The sequence below is a fragment of the Tympanuchus pallidicinctus genome, unplaced genomic scaffold, assembly GCF_026119805.1.
Source record: "Tympanuchus pallidicinctus isolate F22 unplaced genomic scaffold, pur_lepc_1.0 scaffold15, whole genome shotgun sequence".
NCBI lineage: Eukaryota > Metazoa > Chordata > Aves > Galliformes > Phasianidae > Tympanuchus > Tympanuchus pallidicinctus.
In genome coordinates this window covers 1,760,006-1,787,929 of record NW_026294669.1, presented here as the reverse complement: position 1 = coordinate 1,787,929, position 27,924 = coordinate 1,760,006, and the positions used below count along the sequence as shown (strand labels likewise).

At 44.3% G+C, this 27,924-nt stretch overlaps 2 protein-coding genes across 3 annotated transcripts in view; both read left to right on the top strand.

The window, feature by feature from the left end:
- The first annotated feature begins 11,721 nt into the window (after window positions 1–11,721).
- TNFAIP6 (TNF alpha induced protein 6) lies at window positions 11,722–25,969 on the top strand. Its single transcript, XM_052675968.1, has 6 exons — window positions 11,722–12,160; window positions 18,069–18,206; window positions 19,313–19,474; window positions 22,114–22,342; window positions 23,766–23,806; window positions 24,948–25,969. The coding sequence occupies exons 1-6, from the start codon at window positions 12,067–12,069 to the stop codon at window positions 25,109–25,111; spliced, it is 828 nt and encodes a 275-aa protein (XP_052531928.1). The 5' UTR covers window positions 11,722–12,066; the 3' UTR covers window positions 25,112–25,969.
- A 584-nt stretch (window positions 25,970–26,553) lies between these two features.
- RIF1 (replication timing regulatory factor 1) overlaps window positions 26,554–27,924 on the top strand; it is a 31,423-nt gene continuing 30,052 nt past the window's right edge. For both annotated transcript variants that reach the window (XM_052675199.1, XM_052675198.1), the window contains exon 1: window positions 26,554–26,713. In XM_052675199.1, the coding sequence (XP_052531159.1) occupies window positions 26,616–26,713 (98 nt within the window). In that variant the 5' untranslated portion in view covers window positions 26,554–26,615. The remainder of the gene's footprint in view (window positions 26,714–27,924) is intronic.

Here is a 27,924-nt window from a genome sequence, read left to right as displayed (position 1 = left end):
TCAGTGGGGCTTATTTCAGTGGTTCTGGTATGCAACTTGGCTTAAAGATCTCATCTAAATACAGCATCATTCTCTGATGTAGTATACAGAGCCTTGGGGCCATAGAGAAGGTTCCAGATTTTGTTTCAAGTGGCATACATTTTGGGCATTACAAATATTATTGCATTTTTAGGTCTCTTTAACTAACAAGGCAAGAGAGATATATATACCTGAAAATGAACATCCAGCAACTTCAGCTGTCAAATATCTTTCTCTTACAGAAGTACAAATCAGTATCAAACACTGAACTGGGAAACAAATACTTTATAGCAATCTACATCCTTTACAGGAAAGATTCTGGTGAGTGTCCAAACAGACTTGGGAATGTTTCAGCTTCTCTAAGATGTGTGTCCCAGAGCACAGTACTATGAGGCAATACAGTGGTTTAGTAAATAGTCCCAGCATGACTGCTTGAAGGCAAACAATGAAGAAGAAATCATCTAAGATGCACGTTGCTACGCTTGAATCACATGCCTGTTCTTGGGCTATAAATCACTGCATGTTAATGAAATGCTTCTTTCAGATAATGTTGCTAGTGCTTCAGTGGGGATTACTGGTTTATATAAGAATAAATTCCAGCATGCAGGCCATTTTATACTGAGAGGTTGTAGATGAGAGGGAAGGAACAGTAGAAGGAGGGGGACAAGGAGATGTCCTTGTCAGCAGTGTTAGTCTCATCTTCTCTTTTCTGTGATAGATGTCTAGAAATGGATCCATTGTATTCCTTAGGAATAAAAACCACTGCCTGCATGATTCCAGGTCTGAGCAGGGATGGGCTGAGCTTCGGCCATGGCAAAGGCTGTGCCCAAGGGCATGGCGTTTCTGGGATGTGAATGACAGATTCTGAAATTGTCCGTATGAAAAAAGGATCTTTTCTGTTTCTTGCCAGATTTTGTAGTCAGCCGGATTTCTTCATGCTTCCACATTGTACTCTTTGAAGGAAATCTTTGGGGGAATGCTTACCTCAGCGCTTCAGTCTCTGAAAATGCTTTTTGAAAGAGATTGTGAGATTTCTCCCATCTTTCATTTCCAAAGAGTACGTAATACATACCATGTGTCATGAAAGAAACGCTGAGTTAAAGCATGTGAGATTCCGACTTAAATGGAAAGCTTTGGAGCAGCTGGGCTAAGTTAAGCAGTAGATACGTGTAAGTGAAGGCATGGTGATTCCCTGTTTAGAGGGTATCTCAGGGAAGGAAGGTAATGCCAGCTGGAGCCCAGTGCTCTGCGAGGTCTAAGACAAGCCGTTGTGTGGTGATGTTACTGGAAAAGCTCAGAGCTCAAAATGCTGAGGGAAGGTCACTTTGCCTGAAAAACCAGTAATGGAAACTGACTGTATTGGGTTAGTTTACTGACACTGCTGCTTTGGTCAAGTCGTATCAAACCCTAGTGCAGATAAGCCCTAGGATTTATTAATCAGTATTTGAGTATCAGCTTCCATGAGTTTTAACAAACCTAACCTGACTGGGAAAATTGAGTAAAAATGAAAAGCTCACATTTTTAGAGAATGCAGCTTCTCTTCCCAATTTCTGCTCCATCCTGAAGCCTTTTGGCAGAGCCCGAGCTGTAGAATATTGACTAGACTGCCCACAGATATGTGCACGTAATTCATTTCCATCTCTCTTTTTTTATTGAAAGGAACAGTGTGAAGCCAAGTACTGACTAACAGCTGTCTCTTATTCTCCTGTGGAAATCCCACTTACCTTCTCCACAAAGGTATTTCCACAGACAGGTCCTCTAGGGAATATATAGAGAAGATTTCATGGGTGTTTCGTTCTTTTTGTTTCTTTTTAACCACCATAGGTTTAGTTGTTCTAGATGAACTTGTATGGCTGTTTCTTCCCATGCTCATGCACATAAAGAGATCTTCCAAAGATAAAGGCACAATATCTGCTAACCCAGCTCACTTCCAAACAGCACTGCGAACTCTAAGAGCTTTGTCTCATCTTTGGAGCTTTGTTTCCTTAGCACTATTCTGCTGCTGATTCTGGCTGAAGATGTTTTGCTGTGCCCAGCTTTCAAATGAGTGGCGCGTGTTCCCTGACACCCTTTTTCAGATCTGACAAGTCATCATTGTTACACACTAAATCAACATCGACAACGTCCAGTGTGATGTTATCTGCAGCTGAAGGCAGCCTTGGAGTACAGCGTGTGAATGTGAGAGTGTGTATTTTGATTATTTGCCCACATGGAACATAGCTAGCCATTTTAGGGAGGAGAAAACTGTTAACAAATATAGGCAAAAGAGTTGTGCAGAGGAAGGGAAGACATCAAAGGAGTCAAAATATTTGTTTCAACACCTTCAGAATGAGAGCATTTTACTTTTCATTTCAGGTGTTTTAGAAAATAGTCATATTTCGTAATAAAGGCACTGAAAACCTGAAATGAAAATGAAATACTTCAAGCAGAATTATAATATTGACCCCAAATTAGTCTGTTTTGATAAAAAAAAACCCAACACTTTATTTTGAAGAAACAAAGTATTTTTCTCTAACTTTTCTTCTTTGGCTTGGCCAGCAAATTGGATGTCTGTGTTTTTTACTGCTTTAGTTGGATCTCTACAAGAGTACAAAGGCTTCTCAGTAATTAGCTAAGCAGCACAAGTACAGGCAGTAACAGACTCGCATCGAAGTGCAGGACACTCAACATTCAGTGGAGTTTGGGTAAGATATGTGTCATTCTGGGTTTTTGGAAAGATGATTCATTCAGCACTACAGATTCATTGCGGTTCTCTGTATTTGGGATATTGATTTTTTATTCGCTGCAGCTGTGAATATTCAGAGAGGACATTGCAGCACTTTCTGGAACCACAGCCCGTCCTGCTCCTTCTGCTCACACTGCCTGCTGGGGAGCTCTTCACATGTTCTGCTCGAGTCAAGCTGGCTTTCCTGTACGATTTCTGAAGCTGTTCTGCAAACAACTGACAACTGAAGCCTGAATATATGCCACAGGGAGGGCAGCACATGTCTGGAAATGAAAAAACAGAGGAGAAAGCTCAAGAAATAGGACCCCTTTCAGTGGGGGAAGGAGTCTTGCAGACTACTTGTACCTGAGATCAGCAAGAATTCCCTTTCTACCTTTTCATCTTCAAGTGGCAGGACGTTTTTGTGTTCCATTTATATCCCCATTTTTGTATTTGCTGCCTTGTCTGGGAGAACACTTAGTAATATTTACTGTCAGTTCTTTCTTAGTAAGATAACAAACAAATCATATCAATCAGCTGCACTCTGAATAAACAAAGCAGCAGTTGTAACACCTCTGACCAAAAACATTTAACAGCAATTAAGTGGTTTACATTTATCCAGTTTTGACATGTGATTTTGGTTTTAAAAAAATGTAGCTTGTCAATGTATTCATATAATTGAGTTAATCCCTCTTGGAAAGGATTGCTTTGCCTATTTGGATTGTTATTTAGAAGGGGGGTATTCTGATGGCATGAAAGATGGGCCAAAGCTCAAAGCTGGCAGAGGAAGAGAAGCACAGTCAGAACTTGAAAAACAAGGAAAAATAAATACTATATAAACAAAATCTGGTAAATCACATTCTGCCAAGTCTGTGAACAAAACAAAAGGGCACTTTCATGAATGCATGAGTAGGAGGAGTTTAGGACTACAATCACGTAAAATGACTTAATGGAAAAATGCTGGTGCGGGATAAGAGAGTCCATTTTCTTTCATAATGAGGAAGAGAGCAAAGAAATTGTACCTTCATAAAAATAAAGGAAGACTAATACCAACTCTGTAACACATGCATCAAAATAACCTGGGAAGGAGACAGTGGTTCACAGCCAAGGGAAATAAATCAAGCATGAGTGGAACCACAGGATGATTGGAAGAGGAAAATATGATGTTATCCACAGCAAAGAACTTAGTCAGTGGTATTGCACATCAGACAGCAAAAGCTGGGGATTGCCAGTTTGGTAGGACTGGACTGCTGGTAGCCAGTCCTTGACTGGAGATGGTGGTGTGGTTGCCAGTAACTACCTGGAGGAAAGCCTACAAACCCCGTCACCTCAGATGTAGGGGGACCAACCCTCACCATTATATCACCATGTCTATATATTATGACACCACTTGTGCAACTGGGCATTTCCAGGATTAGGACACCCTACCATGAATATTAGTTAGCATTTTGCAGAATGCTGTGATCATGGAATTCACAGAATCATTAAGGTTGGAAAAGACCTCCAAGATCAAGTCCAACCGTCAGTCCATCGCTGTGTTCACTAAACCATGTTTCCAAGTGCTACATCTGTGCATTGCTGGAACACCTCCAGGGAGTTGTGCCCATGACAGACACTGCCTTATTTGTCTCCAACTTACAGAGTGTGAATTATGGCCCCGTGTAAGCAAGTGCTTACTTTTTTAGTGCTAGTGGTGGCAATGGTGATGAGGAGACGGATGGACTAGATGATCTTGTAGGTTGTTTCCAACCTTGTGACTCTAAGTCCATTGCCTAACTCTTTACAGAAGACTAGAAAATGCGAGACAGAGATCTACTGCATGATATGAAATGGAAGAAAATGAAACACAAAAAAGCTGATAAAGCCATGGAGTGACCACAGAACTGGGAAAAGACATAACTTTGATTTCCTCCAAAGCTGAAACAGCAGGAGGGAGGAGAAGAGAATGAATATGCAGTGTGGTAGGAAATGAGTATTATAGGCATAAAGGGACATCTTAAGCAATGACTACTGAGACTAATGCGCTGAGTATGTCATCACCGTGCTCATCTCTCTGAGTTTCAGAAAGGAATTTCTCACAATACTTCAAAGCAGATTCATGTTTATGGGCAGCTTTTATGGGTTTGGAGGCACTGCCCTTGAGCTACAAGGAGACTGAGGCCAAGGGAGGATTCTGCTGTGCCATGCCAGTGTCTAGGATGGATGCAGTCCTCAGCAAAGGACATTCTGCTGGAAGATGCCTGTATTCAGTTATAAATCTGACACAGCACACAAGATGAGGTGAAATGACTGGAAAGAAAAGTGTTTGAGGGGGGAATCAGGACAGGGAGTGAATTGAGGCTGAGAAGTCCTTGACTGAGCACAAGCACTGCCCTGTGACAACTGAACTGTGGGTGTGTTATCAGCATGGTTTTTCTCCTAAATCCAAAACACTGCCCTATATCAGCTGCTAGGAAGAAAATCCCAATCGAAGCCAGGATATTGTTGGAGAGAAGAAAATGTATATAGAGCAGACCTCATCTTTGATATTGCAAAGCAGGCTGCTGGCTTTTTGAATGTTAGCATGGTCTGAGCATTCCCTTCTCTAATATACCTGGCATGAATATTGGTCAGAAACAAAGCATTAGGAACACAGAGCAGGAGAGGTTTTGCTGTCCACTTACAAGGTCAGTTTTTCAAAGTATTCAGGTACCTGGCAAGACTTCCACAAGTATTCCTGCCTCCACTCATGGTAGTGTTTTGCTTCTGAAGATCAACTGCTGCCTGTGTGCATTGTGATGGGGATCATTCATCTCGCAGTGCCTCAGCAGTGAATAGTCAGGCAATTCGTGTAGATACACATTCTGTAAGAAAAGGAAAGCATTTTTTCCTTTCTGTGGAAATAGTTATTCACTGTAACTTATTAACTGTCCCGTAAGTCAGCATCTCTGCATGGCACACATGAAAGGATTTCTTAAAAGTCCTCATTTTAAAGCATGTAAGCTTACAGGAATGTTTATTTCTTCAGATTGTTTGGACACACAGTCTTTCTTGCAATAATTACCTCCATGTGGTTGAAAAGGCACCACAGATTTGACACTAATGTTTCCATCAGTGTAAAAATATGTAATATATAACATTTCTAGAATGTATTGCCTTTATACAAGGCAATTTGTGTAAGTTTGACGGACACTAACATTCTTATGGACAGGTTTACCAAAAAAAAAAAAAACACATAACCTTTTAAATAGAATCTTTGTGCATGTGTTTGTGCATCTTTAAATTCCTCTTGGTGTCTGAGCTCAGCCTGGTGCCAGCCCAGCAAGAATGGTTAATTGATGGGGTGAAGCCTGTGTGTGACTTGAGCATCCCAGCTGCAGGAGCACAGCACAGAAGCTGTGTGGTCCATGCAGGGAGCAGATCTTCCTCTGTATGCTGCAGCAAGTTCAGTTTCCCAGCAGAGAAGAAACGTCTCTGTGATGGCACCACTGGTTGAGAAACACAGGTTCCATGTTTTCTTCTGCTTGAGGATGCTTGAGCCTCCATGGCTGAGCTGTGAAGGGCACGTGCTCATCAGTAGCTTGGTTACTCTGGGGTGCCCTTCAGCATTCCCCTTTAAAGCTCCCCTGCTTCAGCTGCAAATCTAAATACTTCTGTAGGCTAAGTATTGTTTCTTACCACACCAAACTTCTTGATATTTAGTCTGGAAGTGCCTTAGCAGTGATCCTATGGGACTTAATTCCATACATCTGACTCCTCGACTCTGCACATTCATTTTGCAGCTGGGTGTGCACTTTTCAAGTGCATTGGTGCAGGTTGCTTTGACATGGCTGGAGTTGCAAGTTATTTTTTTCTTTTAGGAGCTTGTCAGCAATCTTTGGAGTCTGCTTTTCTTGGAGTATCCTTACCATGGCACCCATTCTTCAGCGTCACGTTCTAAAAACTGCATCTACACGAACGTTTTTAGAATGTGTTGTGGGTTTTTTCATGTATTTCTGTAGTTCTAAAATGTAAACATGGGAAAAAATCCACGAGACACTTGTAAATTCTATGTCAGTGTATATTTTTAGTTTTCATAGGTCCAACTTTTTTATTTAGAATGACTGTCATTGTAGGACTTCAACTAACAAGCATTTTAACTTGGCTAATGCTCAGATTTTTTAATAAGTGAATCCATTATAGTTCCTTAACATCTGCTCTTAATAATCCCTAATGTTTTTGGTTTGTTCTACTTTCACATGAAGATTTTGTTTGCCTTTTTTTAAGCTGTGACATCATTATGCACAAAAGTTGGTTCTCCCTCCCTTGTGACGGAATGGGCATTGATTTTGATGAGAATTAGACTAGGAAACAAAGGAGAGGAAGTTTTAAAGTATTTAGTTATAACACACAATACATCTCTAAAATATTAACACCATGACAGTAAATAGTAGAATCATAAGAAGTTGTCTCATTATAAAATTCTCCTAAAATGCCATCACCTGAAGCATGTAGAGGACCAAAGGAGTTAGGAATTGGGTTTGAGTTTAGTTTGTCTTTTCTGTTACTTCAGTAAATGTGTGACAATTTGGAAAACATGTTCTGTAAATTCATTGGAAAGTGAGATTCTCAGTAATTCAGAACAAAAATGTAAGGCTTTCATCATCGTTGTTCCACAATGCACCATTTCTGTAACACTTGGCAGCTTCTGCTAAAGCAGAAATCATTCATGAGAAGAGAGGTTGGAAAAATAACTAAGTATATTCAGGTAGATCCACCAAATCCCGTCGGGTTCTTTTGTTTTGGATTTGTTTTCATACTTGAAGCAATTGATTGTAATTAGGTATCTTAAGTATGTCATTTAAAATCTGGCTTACTGTTTAAAACGTGGTCATTTGTAAATGAAATCTCACTGACAGCAAACGTCAAGCTGGGATTCTGCACAAACCCAAATGTCATCTGGACAATCACCATGTGATTGCATGGAGCCTTTTGTTGGGGAGCTATGTTTAGTTCTGGCCTGACACCTCACAGAGGATGCAAGCCACCTGGAAAGGGCACGGGAGAGAGAAACAGGAATGGCTGAGCGTCTAGGAAGTGTGGCTCCAGGAAAGATGAAAAGAGCAGCCTGTTTATTTGTAAGGAAGCGAGATGTGGTAACAGACATAACAGAACTTTCCTGCTGCGGAGAGGCGGTAAAGGATCCCTTCCTTTTGTCTGCTGGAGCAAAAAGAAGTAATAGGCTACAACTGCAGCAGGAAAGACTTGTGTTAGGGGAAGATGTTTTGGTTAAGGAAGACGTATGGAGGGGTGAGCAGCAGGGGGCTGTGGAACTGCCACCACTGGAGGCTCAGAAGAGCAGACTGCTCTTGTATCTGTCAGGAATAGCTGTGACTGTCTGTGCTGTGTGGCAGATGCTTGGAATCTCATGACCTACTGTCTCCAAGGAGTTCCTTGAGGGTGGGCTAATCCTTCCACTTGTACCTCTACGGCTCAGCTCATTAACAAAAAATGAGTTTAAAAGAAGATTTTAAAATATGTACTGAATGAGGTATAAACAAGATAGAATGGGAAGTGGACTTCCTTCAAAGGGCCTAAGTTCCAAGGGCTCGAGCATCATCTCAGGATAAATTAGGTGTTTGTTAAGCATAAGTAGTTTGATTGTTCTGCAAGTTGTCTGCTTGTATGGTTCAAATCTGAGTTTAGCCTTTCAGTCTGTGTTGAAGCAATAGTAAGGGATGGTGCTGTTGTTGAGCTGACCTTTTCCTTTCCATAGGTTAAATAGCTCTGCTACACTCAGGTTTCCCACCATGTGAATTCAGTCAGTGCTGTCACACTTCCCCCTTTCACAGCAACTCCTCTTGTAAGGAAAGGTTAACGTTAATTTTTCACTGTCTTTATCCCTATACTCCTTTTTCCTGCACATTCCACGAAGTAATTTTTTTCTCATTCTGGTTTCTAACAGAAGACCTCCCAGTTAACAGGCTCTAACTGCACACCTTTCCATTTAAGTATAGCATTCACGACATCATTCTCAAACCTCTAAACATTATAGCTGCAATATATTCTATGTCACTAATAGATCTTAGAGAGCTTAGAGAACAGAAGCTCCGAATATCTTCACTGTTTTTATAAAACAGGAGGAAAATGAAGAAGTTTACGTGCTTAATATTTAAAGGAATGCAAAAGAGAGTTGTGACCCACATACATTGCTGATCCTTTGCTTTTTAAATTCCTCCATCCCCAGCAGTTCCTCCATTACACCACAGGATTGTTTAGTCTCCATTTTACTGCAATCAGCTTTGTGCCATACCGGGTTTCAGACCACAGCTTGGGAATTACCAAGTTAGATCTTCACTTCATACACCAGCAAAAACCACAGAATAACTTTCAAACAGTATTTCTTCACATACAGATGCACGGAAGGAGTTAAGGAAGGTTCCCCATCCCCACCCCAGATTTATGTAAGATTTGTCTGGGATATATTTAAATGTGGAAAACTTGGAAGAAAGCTTAAGAAAACACTGTCAGATGAATGTCTTCAAGTGCCCACGTACAGCTGTGGAATCTCTTTTTGTTGGTGAGAGGGTCTGCTAGGATTTGCAGATGAAAACTTTCCTTTGCAGCTCACTTGGGAGCCAGATGTACTTTATCAACTCTGTGAGGTGCACAGACACATAGGCTGGATCTGGAGTGTATGTTTAATGTTAACATGATGGCAAACTTTAGGTTGTTTCCTTAGGTACAAAATACTCCCTATGCCCAATTGCTCACCACTGTGGAACACGTACTGAACCTGCAGAACTTCTGTTCCCTTCCAACACCATTGGGTTTCATTCATTTGAGGATATTCACTGGACAGCTGAATTCTGACTTGAGACTCTTGGCTTCTTGTGGAGCCTTATAGCCTCAGTTATGTTGCGATCCTATGATCTGCAAGCCATTGAATTGCTTTGGGCTAATTAGCAGATAGCCTGATTTCTCCAGGGAGGTGCATTCATTCAAACATTAGACCCTGTATCAATCAAAAGAGATGCTTCAGACTCTCTCACTGCCAGAACTGTTTGTCACTTTACGTCCTTTGATTTCCAAGTTATTTTTTGTAACTGAGGCTTTTCGCCACTAATAGTCGACTTGAGTAAAATATATATAATTTTCTTTTTAAATGGATTATTGTGTAAGTGTCTTCATCAAGGATTTCACCATGCTAGTCTATTGCAAATCATCTCCAAGCTGTACCCGTTGCTTTTACAAGTTACTCACTTTATACAGATTGCTGTGGTCTTGTGGGATTGGCATCGATGGCCGGAACGGAGTTGCCTGCAGCAGAGACATCTGGCTCTGATAGAGGGTCATTAAGCTATCAGCTCACGTTGCAGCATCATCCAGAGGAATTTGAATGGGATGGCAGAGAGGAAAGGTGGCCAGGGCAGAAAAAGACATCCACATTATATTTATTTCAGAAGGAGAAATCCTAGGTCTAAGGGTTCTCTTTATCTGATCCAGTGATTTGTTTACATTAGCAATGTGTGAAATTGCTGTTGAATTTTCATTTTCCTTTGATTTTGTTTCCTTTCTTTATGCCTCTTTATTACTCTCAGGTCCCCAGAAGATATCAGAAATACATCACAACTGCAAACAAGCAAAGATTCAGTGCCAGTCTCCTTCAGTTAATGAGAAATGGATACTGCAGAGCAACGTGCTCAGCACTGCCTCCTCCCCTCACCAGCACCCAAAAAGGTAATACAGCCATCTTCACAATTCATATCCAGGTAACTTCAGATAAACAACTTTGATATCAATGGTTAGAAGACAGACAGTTATCAACGTACTGTCAGAGAATAATTCTGAACTAGGTCTCATTCAAATAGCTTGGGCTCTTTCCTATTGCACATTAAAGCTGGAAGAACCCACACTGAGGGTTCAGACTCGAATGGATTAGGCATAGATATGCACAACAAGAATGGACATTTAGATGAAGTCATAGAATCATTAAGGTAGGAAGGACCTCTAGGATCCCCAAGCCCACCCCTCCCCCACCATGCCCACTGCCCACGTTCCTCAGTACCACATCCTCACAGTTCTTGAACACCTTCCAGGGATGGGGGCTCTTCATCTCACTTCCCTGGGAGGCCTGTTCCAATGCCTGACCTCCGTTTTTATTAGGAGCACTTGTTTGCTCTCATCAGTAAGTGCAGAAGAGTGGCAAGTCTAGACATTGTTGTTTTGGTGGAAGAAAGGCTCTCCCTCGGCTCCCCTTACCCACAGCTCTCCTCTTGAGCATCTGCCAGAGTTGTAGGTGGGAGGAAGATATGTGTGTGTGTGTGCATACAGTTCAGATGAGCATTCATTTATATAAGATCAGAGTGATGAAGAATATCTTCCTCCTTGGCACAGCAGTCATCTATGTAAAATATTTCTGAGTAGGCACACAGTCCTCCACCCTTTCCTTTTGATTTCTGTTTTTCATTTATTTCAACTTGATTGTCCTCATGGCCACGAGCACAGCTCCCGACTCCCAAGTTATGAGCTTTACCAGATCCGGAGAGCAGAGTCCTCCAATGGCTGCTCAGGGCTGTGAGGCACCAGACCATTTTCCACACGCTTATCTTTCCTCCTTTCTGCTCTCCCACTCATCCACCAGGAGCAGCTGCACTATTCATGTCTGGCCAGAAGGGAACACAGGCAGACGGCTGTCAGGCTATGAATCAGTTTTTAAACCATGGTTTGAAGGGGAAGATTTTAGTTTTATTTCCCACTTGCAGAACAAAGAGCATCTGTTTTTGACGCTTATAGTTTTATGCTGATCTGGGAGTTTAACTTGCAATTACAAATCCATGTTGGGGAATTGATTCAAATATCCAATTAAATATATTCTCCTGACTTTTTTTTTTTTTTTCAATTGATCAGGGCGCTGTGAAATTAAATCCATATAATATATGCAAAAAAAAAAAAATTAAATGAGGATCAATACGTGTGATTCTCTTCGGTCTTATAAATGGTGTGACTGGAAACACTGGGAGCAGATAGAACAGTTATTAGTTTTATTGTTCTGTGGAATTTGAAGACTGAGTGCTGAAGAATGAACAGACTTTGGCTTGAAAAGCATTCATGTGTGCTGCAGTAGTTAGGGGTAGAATGGTTTCTTGGACACACTGGGAATGAGGAGAGCCAAAAGTGAGTCACATGGATGACTGCAGACATCACATTTAATTGTGCAATAATACTACAGCAAGCACAATTGGAGCAGGCTTGCTGACCTCACAGCTGAAAGCACTATTTAAGATCTGGCTACCAGATGTTCCAATAGGATCTAGCCAGCTGCTAGAGGAGGTTACCCTGAGTGTTTTAACAGGGAATATTTACAGCCTAGCAGCTCGGAAGAGATGATTGCACTAATTTTCTTCTCTGCCCTGCTGTGGGACGAAGCTCAAGCATGGGGATTCAAGGATGGAGTGCTGCATAACTCTATTTGGCTAGGTAAGAAATAATCTAATCACAGCTGTTTTATTGCCAGAGTCCCTGTGTTTGTGGAACAGTATAAAAATAAACACTTAGAGGTACAAAAGTGAGCCAGGCATTCATGTAAGCAAAATCCTGCACCTAAATCGGCCGTCGTGTTAAATGAGTAACGACTGTAAGATCTGTACTTAAGAGCTTGCTGGTTTTATTGTTGCTCTGAAATGCAGGGAAAAATAGCTATGGAATACTTCATCTGAATGTGTTTTCCTAGAGCATGAGGTGAAGCGAAAAGAGTGTTAAATAGTAGTTTGCTTCTAATGAAGGAAAATGTGTGTGAAAAGAAACTCATGCCAAAGGAATGAATTATTTTCTGCATGAACATATTTCAAATGCCTGGGGTTCTCCATATGAAACTAAATGGTCTGGAAATAATATCAATATATTTCCTAGGTTTCTAGGGAAGAGGAGAAATGTATATGTTTTGGCCATTGGTCTGTTCACATCATTAAACAGAGGAGAGGAGATTGCAAAAGGATTGTAGAAAATGCTGTGGGAATAGTTTCTTATATCTCAAGTGAGTTTAAATGGCTCTCAGAGGTTTTTTTTTATAGGCTTCATAATTATCCAGTACAATAGAAAAACATTCAAAATACAGTCCCATAAAATGTGCCAAAAGAAATACATGCACTCAGTGCTCTGCTTGATAGACAAATTTCTACAAACTCTTTCATCCTGTCTAAGATGCTGCATATTTCTTTAAGGATTTAAGGAATTCCTGCAGGCAGTCCTTGTTTCTGTACGCTCAGATGTTTCACGTGGGACTGAGCCACATTCATAGCTGGTGCAGCAACCACGTGGCTGCAGTCTCAGAGGATCATGTAAACTAAAGGGAACACGAAGGAGAAGCCATCTATACTGTTTTCCATATGGCTGTACATTTTTAATGTACAATTTTAATGTACCTCTCCTTCTGAACTTGAAACATGCCCCTGTGTCCCATAGCTGCTCAAGGTGCTCAGGTGGGTGAGGACAGCTCAGCAGCTTACAGAGGAGCTGCTCTTCCAGTGCTGCTCTGTGGAAGAAGCAAAGCTTGCATCCTAGGCTGGACACAGGGAAGAGTTCAGCACACACCGTATCATTTGCAATCAGAGCCAGAAAGTGGGTCCTGGGTGTTTTCTTTGCAAATATTGGCATATCTATGTGACTGCTGCAACCAGTGCCATGCTGGGTGTGGATGGCAGGGCTTCTGCAACATGAACTGGTGATAACAGCCATCAGCTAAGTAGCTTTACCTGGTAGGTATTGAAGTCAGTCAGAAGAGAAAGTCTCCTAAATCTTTAAAATGAAGGAATAGAGAGCTAACAGGAATTAAGACGTTGTATTGCTACACCTTAGCATTTTCAATGAGAGTAAATAAAAATCAAAGATAAGAGTTAAAACTGACAACTTGCTCTAAAGAAAGAGACACAAAATCTGGAAGCACAGTGTGCTCTTTGGAATAACCACTTTGCTTTCCATTCTATGTTCCATTGAATCTCCTTTAAAAACACACTATCTATTCTAATTAATGTAATAAAAAATATTCAAATAAAACCCAAAATGCAGTTAAATTACCAATGGAATTCAGTGAAATTGCATACAAGTGAAGAAAAATTGGGCACATTCATAGCCATCCAATTAACGCATCTTTTCATTAAGAAAAGAAATAATTTGAACAAGACGAGTAACCGTAATCTCATGTTAACTACAGCCAAGCATTACAGCAAGAACCTCCTGCTAAATAGGAATGTGCAGTGGCTGCTGAGCCTTGCTTATCTCTGTTTCTGATAAAGCATAATTGAGACCAGAGAGAAAATGAGGGAGATTTCCATTTCACCTCTCTTCAGCAAGCCAGTACCAAATGTCAAATCTTCTGCAAAGGTTAGTGTAGAACTGCTCACGTGTTGTACCTTTTTTTCTGTGTGCTACAAAAGATCTTTTGTTTTCTCAGTAAACACGGAGTCCTTCTGGAGCTGATTGCATTGCCATCCTGCTAATGTCTTTCTTGTGTGCACGGAATTTTATTGTTGCTCATTTTTGAAACAAGCATGTTATAGCCAAAACTTACTGTAAACCAATGAGAGGAGTGGAGCAGTCTTGTTCAGATGTGCTCATACACTCATTCAAGTGCCAGCAAGAAGGTTTCCAAGGGCAGCTCTTCCTCATCCACAGTTTCACCCCGCTCACAGAATGTACTGGGGAGTTTCAGGGGCCATAGCTGCCCCTTTCTCTTAGTGTCACCTTGTGCCACAGACTGCATGGCCGTCCTCCACTTAAAGTTAAATATTTTGTTTTCACCTTAGGAGTTTCATGCATATTGAGGGCACTTTGTTAGGCCAAGTCCCATACTTGCTGTGTTTGTGCAGAAGAGGTTGGCTGTGGTTCATTCTTACCAACTGCTGTGGGTGAGCAGAGGGTCACTGTCCTTGCCAAATCCTGCTGCTTCTGGACCTCAAGGAGAGCCTCTAAGAAATATGAGCTGGAAGAAACACGTCCCATCAGCAGTGTAACCTGTGATCTTTTGTGTAAGAAGCAAAGAAGAAAAATGAATGGATAGAACACTCCCAGTAAACTGGTTTTCAGGCAAATAAAGAGCAAGGTGAGCTGGAAATTCTGTGTTGAGCAGGGAAAGATTTCAGACAAGTCAAGTAAGGACAGCAGCCTTCAGGCAGAATTGGAGAATCAGAGAATCGTTAGAGTTGGAAAAGATCTCTTGGATCCCCAGCCCCCCCATGCCCACTGCCCACATCCCTCAGTTCCACATCCCCACGGCTCCAGGACACCCCCAGGATGGTGACCCCCCCTCTCCCTGGGCAACTGTGCCACTGCCTGACTGCTCTTTGGGGAAGAGATGTTTCCCAGTATCCAATAGAATCCCCACCTATTGGGTTGATGCCCAGCTGAGGCCCAGGCACACCAGCGTAGGAACAGGGCACATTTAGGGTAGGCTTATGCTTGTATGCTTATCTGCACAATCATGAGATTGCCCCCATGAAAACTAATAATAGATTCTGTGTGTGTATAGTCAGACCTACCTTTGTGTAGACATGTATGCATATAATGTATGATGTACATGTATTTAATTAGTGTTTTCAAGGTGTTAATAAGTACAGTGCTTTGACCTAGGTGAGGTTTTGCTGATGTAACTTATCTTTCTGCACATTCCCTAATATAATTAACAGAGAGGAAAAAATGCCTGAGAGATCTGAGCAGTTAATTAGGATATACTGTTAGTTAATACTGTCAGATTAAACTGTGACACACCGAGCCAGCAGAAGCTGTCAGAGCTTGGTGGAGTACACGTGTGTGGTCCATCTTCCCAAAGGCTACTATTATCTTGTTCCAGAGGAGTAGCAAAGAGATGGGTGATTGCTCCCAGCAGGATCCCACCACCCACCCAGGCACTGCGGGTGCTGCTGTCAATGGAGCAGCACTTGCAGAAACAGTGAAGAAGCAGAGCTTTCCAGCAGTATTCTGAAAAATGGGATGCCTGTCCGTGCTGATGTTTTAGCAGCAACAAATGGAGGCAGATGCCTTTGGAAAGATTAGCGTTGAAAACATTGCTGTCAGGAGGAATAGTCAGAATAGCTCACAGTTGCAAAGGTTTTACCATCAGCTCCAATAGTGGTGCATCCCAACTGCTGGTGGTTCTCCCCAGGTCCCTGGTGTCACACCCAGCAGAGAAGCAGGGTGCCCAGGTGGCTCCATGGGCCCCTATGCCAGCACCCACTCTGCCCAAAGTTTTCGGACCGCTCTTGTTGCACCTCTTGTAGAGGCAGCAGGCCTGAAGATTGGTCTGCCTCTTGCTCCTTGACTGGTGTAGGCAGCCAGCTCAGCTAACCCAAGGGTCAAATCCCGTGGTTTCAACTCACTGTCAGTGCAATTCAATTCACCTTCCACTTCGCTCACCTAAGAGCTGCAGTGATCACTGATCACCTTTCCAGGCTGTCCTTGGAGAGTGCAGCAGGGCTGAGTGCTGCACTGCTTTCTGCATTACTCAAACTTGCAGTTCATACGTGCTGAATTCAACACAGTCGCACCGTAAAGAAAGAGTCCTGGGCTTATCATGTTAGACATGACAGCCTATTTAAAGAATGAAAAATGAAACCTCCTACAAATGATTTTTTAATTTAAATAAGATTTTTTTTTTTATAAATAACATACCATCATCCAATCCTTGGAGGCATTCAAGGCCAGGCTGGATGTGGCTCTGGGCAGCCTGGGCTGCTGGTTGGTGACCTGCACACAGCAGGGGGCTGGAACTGGATGAGCACTGTGCTCCTTTGCAACCCAGGCCATCCTGTGTCTATGATCACCCAGCTGTCAGGTATTTTGACTCTTCCTTGCACTGGGACTGGACTTAGAAAGGCTTCTCTCCAGAGCATGTTATCCCATGCCCATGCCAGAGACGCTCCCTGCGATGCTGCAGGAAGCAGCTCAGCCTGCCGAGCCTCCTGTCAGCACCAACTGACTTCCCCAGGCACCAGGCCAGGGACTGCTGCACTGCCAAACGTCACTGTCTCTACAAGGGGATCTCACCATTGCTAACCACAATTCAGTGGTGACCGTGCTCTTGTTTAAAAATATCCCCACCTAGCCAAAGCTGCAGCCTGTCACTAATAGAGACATTCTTTTTTTCCCATGGCACCGGGAACTACTGTAAAAACACTTCTTGTTTGGCTTCTTTTTTCTTTCTCCTCGAGTAGCAATAGCTACAGACAGCCATTTTTCTCACGTTAGGCTAAATATAAAAAAAAAATATCTAAAGTGTTCAGATTAAATATGCCTGTTGGTTCTGAGGCAGATTTCTGTACATATGGTGTCAGGCAAGCGAAACAAGAAACAATTACAAAACCCATTGCAGCCCTGAAAAGCTCTGAGCTTCACTGGAAAGCTGCTTCACGTTGAACCTCCAAAGCAAAAAAAATGATGAAGAAAGGGCATTAATTTTCTGTGCCACAGAAATGTCAGCCAGCAATTGTTCTGGTTCTGCCCTTTGCGACACAAGCTCAGATATTTTTATTTCCCATTTTCATTCCCTTTAATTTCTGCCTCTCTCCTATCCAAGTAGCTCTGATTTCACTTCTCTGGAGACTAAAAACAAAGCTCTGATTCATCTTAGAAAAGCACCGAAGCTGTATCCAACAGTACGCTGTGAGAGCAGCCCAGAACGACAGGATGCACGGAGCGGCCATGCCGACACGGGCCGATGGTTCCCATAGCTACTGCTGGCTGAGCCGTCCCGTGGGGCTCCTTCCCTGCATTTGCTGACCTTCCCTTCTTCAGAACCTTGCCAGGCTCTGACCAGCTCTTATTGTTCAAGACTTCTGAACAAAACCAAACTCTGATGAAGATAGGCCGAGGGAGCTTGGCTGGTTCAGCATGGAGAAGGGACGGCTTCAGGGAGACCTCAGTGCGGCCTTCCAGCACTTGAGGGGAGCTTATGGGCAGGTGGAGAGGACTTTGTACACGATCTGATAGGGATAGCACAAGGGGGAATGGCTTTAAACTAAAAGAGGGGAGATTTAGGTTGGCTGTTAGGGGAAATCCTTCACCCACAGGTGGTGAGGCTCTGGAACTGCCCTCAGCTGTTGTGCCTCATCCCTGGAGGCACCCAAGGCCATAGATGGGCCCTGGGCAGCCAGCCCATGGCAGCAGTGTCCCTTCCAACCCAAACACTCTGGGGTTCTGTGGTCTTTGAGGACCCTTCCAACCCAAGCCATGCTGTGATTCTGTGATTCTGTTGGGTCAGGAGAGGTGCGTTTCCTCGATGCTTTGCAAACACTGCAGCTACTAACTCAGCATCTTCCATCTGGCCACCAGGAGAGCATCCCAAGAGTGGGCAGCTGGGACGTGATGCTGAAATCCTTTGTTGTTGTTCCCACAGAACGAGCAGCTGGGGTGTACCACCGGGAGTCACGCTCAGGGAAGTACCAGCTCACCTATGCAGAAGCAAAAGCAGTCTGCGAATACGAGGGAGGACACCTAGCCACCTATCAGCAGCTGGAGGCAGCGAGAAAAATAGGTTGGAAAAAAAATCACAGCTGTTTGCTTTTCACATCCGTCACTCATTCGTAACGTCTTTGCTTTCCATGAATGTTATGAACTCTGGGACTCAGAGACTTGTAAAGTCTCTGGGTGTTTGCCCGAGTTGCATGCAGTTTCCTACCCCTGATACAGAGCTGCTGTTGGGGCATGTGCACACAGTGCTGTGCATCACTGAGCTGGGGGTGCAGCACAGCCATGGGGCTGCAGGGGACGAGATGTGCCGTTTCCCTGTCAGCAGCTGAGATGTGTGTCCCAGCTCAGGGTGAACTGCATTTCTCTTTGATTCTTGATGAGGAATGATTATTCATTCAGAGAATTAGGAAAACAATGGAAAATATCCTCTGCTCTAGAAATGTGCAGGCTGCGCTGTTGAGTCAGAAGCTGGCTCTCAGCACCAGCACACATGTAGAAAGGGTACTTTTGTCTCTTCTGAGCAGCTCAGAGTCTGAGGACACCACAAATATGTTCCAGTTTGTCTCAGTGAAAACATGGAATTGGTCTCTACCAGACACTGCAATCTTTGGCTATTGTATCTAAGTTGTCAGCCACAAAGTGCATTAACAGGATCTAGTTGTTTAGCAATAAAGACTTGAGGCTATTTAGGTATTTAAAGTATTTGAAGTACATACTTTATTTCCTTAGCTCCATGTGTAGTATTTTACTCACTCTCAGGTCTTAATACTGCAAATTGTTTCATGAGATATGATTCAGTACATTTGCATGACTTCAAAAGGGAAACAAAGAACACGGTTTATTCACTTACATAACTCATTCTGTGTGTAATGTGATTACAAATGCTGGTACAGCACTTAAATTATGCTACCCCGGAGACTGCATCATCCATCTGCATTTGATTTTTCTTTTCAAATGAAGAACGAATGATCATACTGTGGACAACACAAAGCAATTTCACATTCTATGTTTAAAATTATCAACTGAAAATACTGCTCTTTCCCATAGTTCAATTTTATTAGGCCAATTACATTTAAGTAATCAATCACCTCAAGTAAGACTTGAATAAAAAGCAGTTTCTTGCCTGGGATTGATTTATCCCACCGATGCCACTTTTCCTCCCTGATACAGGTTTCCATGTGTGTGCTGCTGGCTGGATGGCCAAGGGCAGAGTTGGTTACCCCATAGTAAAAGCTGGAGCCAACTGTGGTTTTGGAAGAACTGGGATTGTGGACTATGGGATTCGCCTCAACAGAAGTGAGAGATGGGATGCCTACTGCTACAACCCAAACGGTGAGTTTAGAAACAGCTCCTTGCACCTCAGGTCGAAGACTGTGAGTGCTACGGGGCAGTGTGAAGGCTCTGAATGAGTTGGCTTCTGTACCAATAATACACTGTCCTCAAAGGGGACACACTGATCCAGGCTCATTTGGAACTGGCACAAAGCCCCTCTGCTGTCCCCAGCAGCTGGCATGGCTCGCTCAGAGCACAACTCTCTGCCATGGGCAACTGGGCCTAGCCAAAGCCTCTCCAGAAACTAAGTGTAATGATATGCTCTTCTTGATTAACAAGGTAGGTAAGACTTCTAAAATGACCATCTTTTGTATAAGGGCATTTACATTTACTCTACAATTTCATACAAATATCTAATCTCAGGTGCTTAGTTGTTGAGCTAATTGGTCGTACTGGTTGATTAAGCAAAAAATATCTAGTGGTTGGCGACCATGCACATAGCAGGGGGATTGAAACTATGTGATCCCTGTGGGCCTTTTCAACCCAGTCCATTCTGTGATTCTGTGAAATATAACTCCTGTACTGTAAGCATATTTTCTTACCTCTGCAGCAAGATGATAACTTAGAAAACTAAAATCACCCTCAGCGATTATTGCCCTTTACTTGCCTATTTGGGCATAAAGAATCAGTATTGATTTCAAAGTTCTCAATCTTCCTGCTGCAAACACTGCTGCTGAAAATTTGGAAGCAGACACAAGCGTTCAGAAAATAAATTCTAGAGAAATCATTCTAGTTGTTTTGTGTTTGCTAGAGCTTTTATTCTAAAACAATAATAATTCACACAAATCTGACTTCTGAGAGTTGCTGAGTTCCATTATTAGCCAGACATTTGAGCATGAAGCTTAGCTATAATTGAACACTGCAAAGGCAGGGATGTGTTTATCTACATCGAAGAGCCTCAAGAGTTGTCAGACTTCTCAGCAGCACTGTGGCATGTTGCAGGAACAGTGCAACCTCAAGGTCTTGATTTGGCTGTCTGGATGACAAGTGGGAATCTGTACCTAAAGAAGTAGACTGTGAGAGAAGTACAGTTGCATTCTCCAGTTATTTTATTTCTTTGGTGGAAACACGTTTCTGGAGGGAAAAGGTGTGCATGCAACTCTTTTCATAGAATCATAGAATCACAGAATCCTACAATGGTTTGGGTTGCAAAGGCCCACAGTGCTCCTCCAGTTCCAACCCCTGCTGTGTGCAGGTCACCAACCAGCAGCCCAGGCTGCCCAGAGCCACATCCAGCCTGGCCTTGAATGCCTGCAGGGATGGGGCATCCACAGCCTCCTTGGGCAGCCTGTAACAGTGCCTCACCACCCTGTGTGTGAAAAACTTCCTCCTAATATCCAACCTAAATCTCCCCTGTCTCAGTTTAAAAACTATTCCTCCTTGTCATATCACCGTCCACCCTCATGAACAACCATCCCCATCCTGTTTAAACATGACTGGCAGGACTTCACCAAATGTGAGGCATGTCCACATTCACCTCCATTTGCTGCTCCAATGACTGAAGTACTGACATGACCACTGTGACAGTTTATCTTGATGTCACTTCATGTAGCTGGAAAGATAGGACAAGCTAGCCCCAATAAGAAAAGGAAAATTCACTTTATCTGTGCTTGGCTTCCCTGCTCTGTGCATTCTGCCCTGGCTGGCAGAGCCGGAACTGGAGTTGTCAGTGACGTCTGTACAGCTGTGCACATTTTGTTTGTGCTTGTGGGGTTTGAGCTTGTTTATACGAGCAGGGCAGTTGTTAACCAAATAGCTCTGCGGGGTGGGGGACACACAGATGTTCAGCACACTGAGAAAACTGTTAGGCTACTGCGTTCATTATTAGTGCACGTATGTCAGCCCAACTCCCTCCTCTGTCAGCCTTCTCCTCTGGGACCAGAGGTAGTTACTTTCCAAATGCTGTGTCTGGTTAGAGGACAAAGGGGAACCAGAGCTGCCAACACTCAGAGGACAGCCTGAGCCTCTCCCATTAGAAGGAAATGCGTTCAAGCTGCTGCACAGACTGGCAGTGGTTTGGCTGCAGGTGGGAGGCGAGCAGCCTGGGGGGCAAAGCCCTGGCTGAAGGGAGCCTCTGCTCTTCCATGGGTTGCTAATGACGTGAGGAACTTGCAGAACTGCTTGCCTGTTTGAAACACACCTCCATCTCACATCCAGTAGCAGGGGTACAATGAAGCGCATGGCAGCGCTGACCTTTACAAGTGGGGTAGTTTGGTTTTCTTTTGTGGTTTTTGGTGCAAGACATGCTTGAAAGAGGTTTTTGAAGAAGAAAGGATGAGGCTGGATGCCAGAGTAACTTGCAAGTACAGCCCTAAAGCTTAAAGTTCAGCACAGTCAGAAACCCCATGTGCCTTTTACATAAAGCACTGAGCTCCTGCCCAAAGTTCACAAAAGACAATGGAAGCTTTTCCACTGAATTCAGGGAGTTTGGGATCGTGCCTGTTACTTCTAAAAGGCAAAAGCTAGGAATTACTGACATTTCTTGAGAATGCTGACTACTGAAATATATGGAACATGCAACCACGCTGGCTGTCCCTGTGTGATTTTCTATGGTTCTGCTGCATGGAAGAGCTGAAAGCATTAAATCATTGCCGTATCCAAAATGAATGCTTGGACTGATGTTTTTATTTTCCTCTTAGGAAAAGAATGTGGTGGAGTCTTCACGGATTCAAAACATGTTTTTAAGTCACCAGGCTACCCAAACGAGTATGAAAATGACCAAATTTGCTACTGGCATATCAGAGTAAAGTATGGACAGCGGATTCATCTCCAGTTTCTGGAGTTTGATGTTGAAGACGACACTGCCTGCATGGCTGATTACTTGGAAATCTACGACAGCTATGATGATATCAGCGGGTTTGTGGGCAGGTAATTTCAGCTTCAATATACAAATAATCAAATGATTGCATCTTTTTTTTCTTTTCTTTTTTTCCATCCAGAATACTGTTTCAGAAAAGCACCATAATAGCTCATCCAATTAACACTTGTCATGCTACTAACACTTGCAGCAATTGCACCTGACTTATCTTTTCTTGCAATTTACCTCCCTTCTATTAACACAGGCTGTAAAGAGCCTCAGAAAATCGTGCTTTGCCCTCTTCTGCTTTGTTAAACTGCATGAAAGAGAGCTGTGAGACCGTGCAGCCAGCTGCTTATCGTGATGCTCTATGATTCTGTAGGAAAACCAAGCACTCTCAAACAGCATTTTGCATTTTATTTAATTGAAAGCAAGGAGAAGAGGTGCTAAAGTGTTAGTAAAAATATGTTTAAGTTTCCATTTGCTTTAGAAGTCAAATATATTGTAACCAAAGAACAGGTGTTGTGTATCACCTTTTTCACAAAATTTCGTGTGTCTCTTTCCTTAATTCTCTTTCTTTTCTTTCTTGTTAGCTTTTTTCTTGTTCTTTAGCAACCGTCTTTTTAGTATAAAGTCCCTCTTTTTTTTTTTTTCCAGAGGAAGAAGTAGAAACAAAGTGACAAAAGCACTTCCCAATCCCTGCTGTTTTTCACAGCCTCTCTACAACTCATGTGTAGCAAAGCAAGGATATGGCCCATTTGTTTCTCCTTTAGAGATCATTTTAGAAGTTTTCCTTGACCAAGTTCTTTCTTTCTTAGCCTCGAGCCTTCTTTTCCTTAAGGCCTTGTTAAATTGCCTTTTTACTTGTTTTGCATCATTTACTTCCTTCGTATGTTGAAAAATGTTTCCTGCATTTTTCCCTCCCCTAAAAAAAAAAAAAGCCTTTAGTCAGTGGTGTTGGCATACAGAGGGGAACTGCATGCACTGAGCACCTGCAACCAGCTCAGCCCTGGGAGCCAAGCTCCAAAGGAGGGCAAATCCAGAGGGCAAAATCACTGTCATAGAATCATAGGATCAGAGAATCAGAGAATTATAGAACCATAGAATGGCCTGGGTTGCAAAGGACCTCAATGCTCACCCAGTTCCAACCCCCTGCTGTGTGCAGGTCACCAACCAGCAGCCCAGGCTGCCCAGAGCCACATCCAGCCTGGCCTTGAATGCCTGCAGGGATGGGGCATCCACAGCCTCCTTGGGCAGCCTGTAACAGTGCCTCACCACCCTGTGTATGAAAAACTTCCTCCTCATATCCAGCCTAAACCTCCCCCGTCTCAGTTTAAAACCATTCCCCCTTGTCCTATCACTATCTACCCTCACAAACAGCTGTTCCCCCTCCTGCTTATAGGCTCCCTTCATCAGGAGATGTCCCTGCGCAGCAGAGCAGGGCATTGCTGCTGTGTCCTCTAGTCATGACTTTATTTATATGTTTTGTTCCAGGTTTTGTGGAGATGAGTTGCCAGATGATATCATTAGCACAGGTAACATATTTATACTCCTGGTTAAAAAAAAAAATCAGCCCAAATGAACTTTTATCCATACTTTCTAGTCATAAATGGGTGAGATGACCAAAGACACAACGTCTGCTTTGTGCCCAAGATGCTATTCCAAAGAGCCCATATGCTCTTTCACCAATGCAGTTACTTTTAAATGGAATACAATTAAAAATAAATAAATAAGTCAGAAGAATGAGCAGGGAGCAGCCTGCTGGCCTTGCAGAGGTAGCACACTCAAGGGGTTTTCACATGGGCAGCTTCATGAAGCAGACCTGCCATCAGTGACCTTGTCTCAGCTGTGCATGCAATCTTCTTGCATCACGTTTTCTAATTTGAAGAGTAAGGACTGCAAGAATGGCTCCAAAGCTGGTTATAGAAATTATCCCATCTGTCTGTTTAAAGAGAAGTTCCCAGTAGTGAAAAGTGCCAGGGAAAAACAAATTACAATGGAGTGAGATCATTAACATGAGCAAAACAATAAATATAAAACAAAGGAAAAACAAGTGTCACTCGTAGATCTGTGAGGCTCTGTGGCTGTTTCACAAGTCCTGGTGTCTTCCCTTCTTAAATTAGGTGACTGCATCAGTCAAGCAAAGCCAGCATGGCCATGGCAGTTCTGAGTTAGACTACTTAAAGCATTGTTGTTAATAGGTGAGGGGGAAACTTATTTTTAATGAAGTATAATTTAACTGCCAGATAACTATATAAGGTGATGCTATTTAGAAATATGACAATGAATCAGGCTTTTGGCTTCATCAAATGACAGTCTCCATGTCCTGGCCCACAGGAGCCAGCTGCTGGCTGCAGCATGGGAAGGACAGGCACTGGGATGGGCTGGGGCCCACAGATGGGCCCTGAGCAGCATTGTGACATTGCACAGCTGGAACAAAGCCTTTTAAAGGACAGGAAACGCAGTGCAAAAAGCACTGTGTTTGTCAAAGCTTTATCAACCTGTGGGCTCTACAGACAATGGGGCTGAAGGAACAGCACTTCTCTGGAGCCTGCAGCTCCAAAGCAGGCAGACCAGATAGCTTGCTGCATAAAGCTCAGTGTTTCAGGCTCCTCAGGAAGCCCAAGGTGAGCTGCAACCAAAACATAACCTTTGTTTTTCTTTCTCCTGTCCCAGGCAATGTTATGACCCTGAAGTTTCTGTCAGATGCCTCAGTGACTGCTGGTGGGTTTCAAATTAGGTATGTTACAATGGACGTGCCTTCCAAGGCAGGGGATGGAAAGAACACGACCTCCCAAGGAAGAACAAACTTCTTATCAGGAAAGTTTGGCATTATGTGAGCAGAACAGCACGGTCCACTCACTGGGAAACACATTTAGAACCCAATTCAGATACCTGTTTCTTCAGATCAGACAGGGACATACGGTCATTTTCTTCATATCTTTCTGAATTTTATTGTCTATCAGTTTTGATAACAAAGTATACCAGGAAATAAATTATAAGATGTATTTTTAGATGACAAGTCCTGTTAAAAAAAAAATAATTCATTGTTTCCAAAGGCTGTAGAACTATTTTTGTATATACAGTGTTCCTTTCCCTCACCTCTTGCACCATTTGAACAAACTTTTTGTGCAAGCAATGTTTCCATTATTAAGTCCTTATTTCCTTGGTTTTCACATATTTATTTTTTAGACTGTTATTTTTTATTATTATTATTAACTCATTCCCCTGAATTCGAAAGGCCTTTAGAGTCTTCTTGTTCTAAAGACACATGAATTCATCCTGTGGATGGCCTGGTAGCCACCCATGCCATTGACTGGAGCCTGAAGGTTGTGCAGCAGCGTGGAAAGCGCAGGATCCATGGCAATATCAGTCATTTCCTTGTGGGATGGATCAGAGAGCACGCAGCACATTTTGCTGGGGTCTCCTCATGCAGAGAAGAGGTGGCCAAGTCTCTTATCTTGTCCCATTGCACGTGATAAAGAACCGAATGGGAGACTTGCTGAGATGGAGCATCAGAAGGAATTGTTGCCAAGAAATCCATTTGCAAGACACCACTGTGATGCTGTGTGTTGTTTACGTGAGTTTTGAGAAGACTGTGCTACTTTGAATTGCTAAACTACTCCACATTTGTTCTCATCTTCAGTTTAAATCCCGCGGTCTGAAGCAGCATTAAAGCTACCTCTGTTTTAACCTTGCCCATAGCCTCCAATGGGTTCTTTTCGTTATTGAGGGCTATCTCAACTCAGCTGGTTAAATTTACTCCATCTTGGAGCTCGTACCGGGCGGAACATCCCAGCCTTCCAGCTCACACCAGCACAGGGCTGGATCGACCGCGCGTGCCCCAGGGCAATGAGAGCAGGGAACGAACGGGGAAACCGCAGAGCGCAGCCCCCGGGATTCAAGCCGCAAGGAATTGCGGGTGGACGCGGGGAGGGTTCTGCGGAGCTGAAAAAACAGCCGTTACCTTCAGTCAGAAACGAGCAGCTCACGGCCGCCCGCACGGCCACACCGCAGCGACGGCCATAGCGGCACGGCCCGCCCCGCGCCTGGCCCCGCCGACGGCCGACGCCTCCACCAATCAGCGCGGCAGGAGGCGGGCCCCGAAAGGCGCGGGAAGCGTGCGATCTCTCCACGCGGAGAAAGCGCGCGGAGAAAAGCGCGCAGCGCCGCTCGCAGCTCCCGGCTCGGCCTTCCGCCCCGCCTCCCCCGCGCTCCCATTGGCCGAGAGCGCTCAGCCCGCGCGCTCGCGCTGCCCGTTCCGCGCGCGCCGCCATCTTGACCGGAGAGACGGCGCGGGGTGCGCGGAGCGGGCTGCAGGCCCGGCCCCCGCCCTGCGGCACCATGAGCGCCGCCGCCGGGCTGCGGCCGCTGCTCGAGACGCTGCAGGATCCCGCCGCCCCCGCGGGGGACCTCACGGACGCGCATCTTTCTCTCGTCAAGTGAGCGCGGACTGCACGCGGCCTGAGGGGGGCGGCCCGGCCGGGCGACGGAGACGCGGGGCCGGGAGGGACGCGGGGATGGGGATCCTCGGGAGGGCGGAGAGCGGCGTTCCGGCCGGGCGGTAGCCGGGGTTCAACAGTCTGAGCTGCGGTCCTTCCGCTTTTAAAGATGGGGGCGCGGAGGTGAGGGGCCTCGTGCTGCGCCTTGCTGCTCGGAGCCCCCGGGAGCCGCACGGAGCTGAGATATCGCGTGCGGGGTTTGTCGGGCTGCGTCCTCGGGTGGCTGTGCTTAGCATCGCAGAAACCCGGAGTGTCTGGGCTTGAAGGGATCTTACAGGATCACAGAATGGTTGGGTTGGAAGGAACGTCAAGGATCATGAATCTCCAACCCCCCGCTACACGCGGGGCCACCAACCTCCATGTTTAATACCGGCCCAGGCTGCCCAGGGCCCCATCCAGCCTGGCCTTGAACACCTCCAGGGATGGACGGGGCATCACAGCCTCTCTGGGCAGCTGTTCCAGCACCCACCACTCTCATAATAAAGAACTTCCCCTGACATCCAACCTAAATCTTCCCTCCTTCAATTTCAAACCATTTCCCCTTATCCTGCCGGTATCTACCCTTTCAAAGAGTTGATTCCCCTCCTGTTTATAGGCTGCCTTTAGGTACTGAAGGCTGCAATGAGGTCACCTCTCAGCCTTCTTTTCTCCACGCTGAACAAGCCCATCTCCCTCAGCCTGTCTTCATAGGGGAGGTGCTCCAGTCCTCTGATTATCTTTGTGGCTCTCCTCTGGACCCTCTCCAACAGCTTTCTGTATTTCTTGTACTGGGGGCTCCAGACCAGATGGGGCCTCACAAGAGCAGAGTAGAGGGGAACAGTCAGCTCCCTGTCCCTGCTGGCCACCCCTCTTCTGATGGAGCCCAAGATACCTTTTGCCTTCCGAGCCACAAGAGCACACTGCTGGCTCACGTTAAGCTTTTCATCCATCAGGACCCCCAGGTCCCTCTCCCCAGGGCTGCTCTCAAGGATCGCTCCTTCCAGTCTGTATGGATGCCTGGAATTGCTCCGGCCCAGGTGCCAAACCTTGCACTTTGCCGTGTTGAACCTCATCAGGTTCACCCAGGCCCATCTTTCAAGCCTGTCGAGGTCCCTCTGAATGGCCCTACGTTCCTTCCTACAACTCCCATCCACAGCCTCAGGCACCTCCAA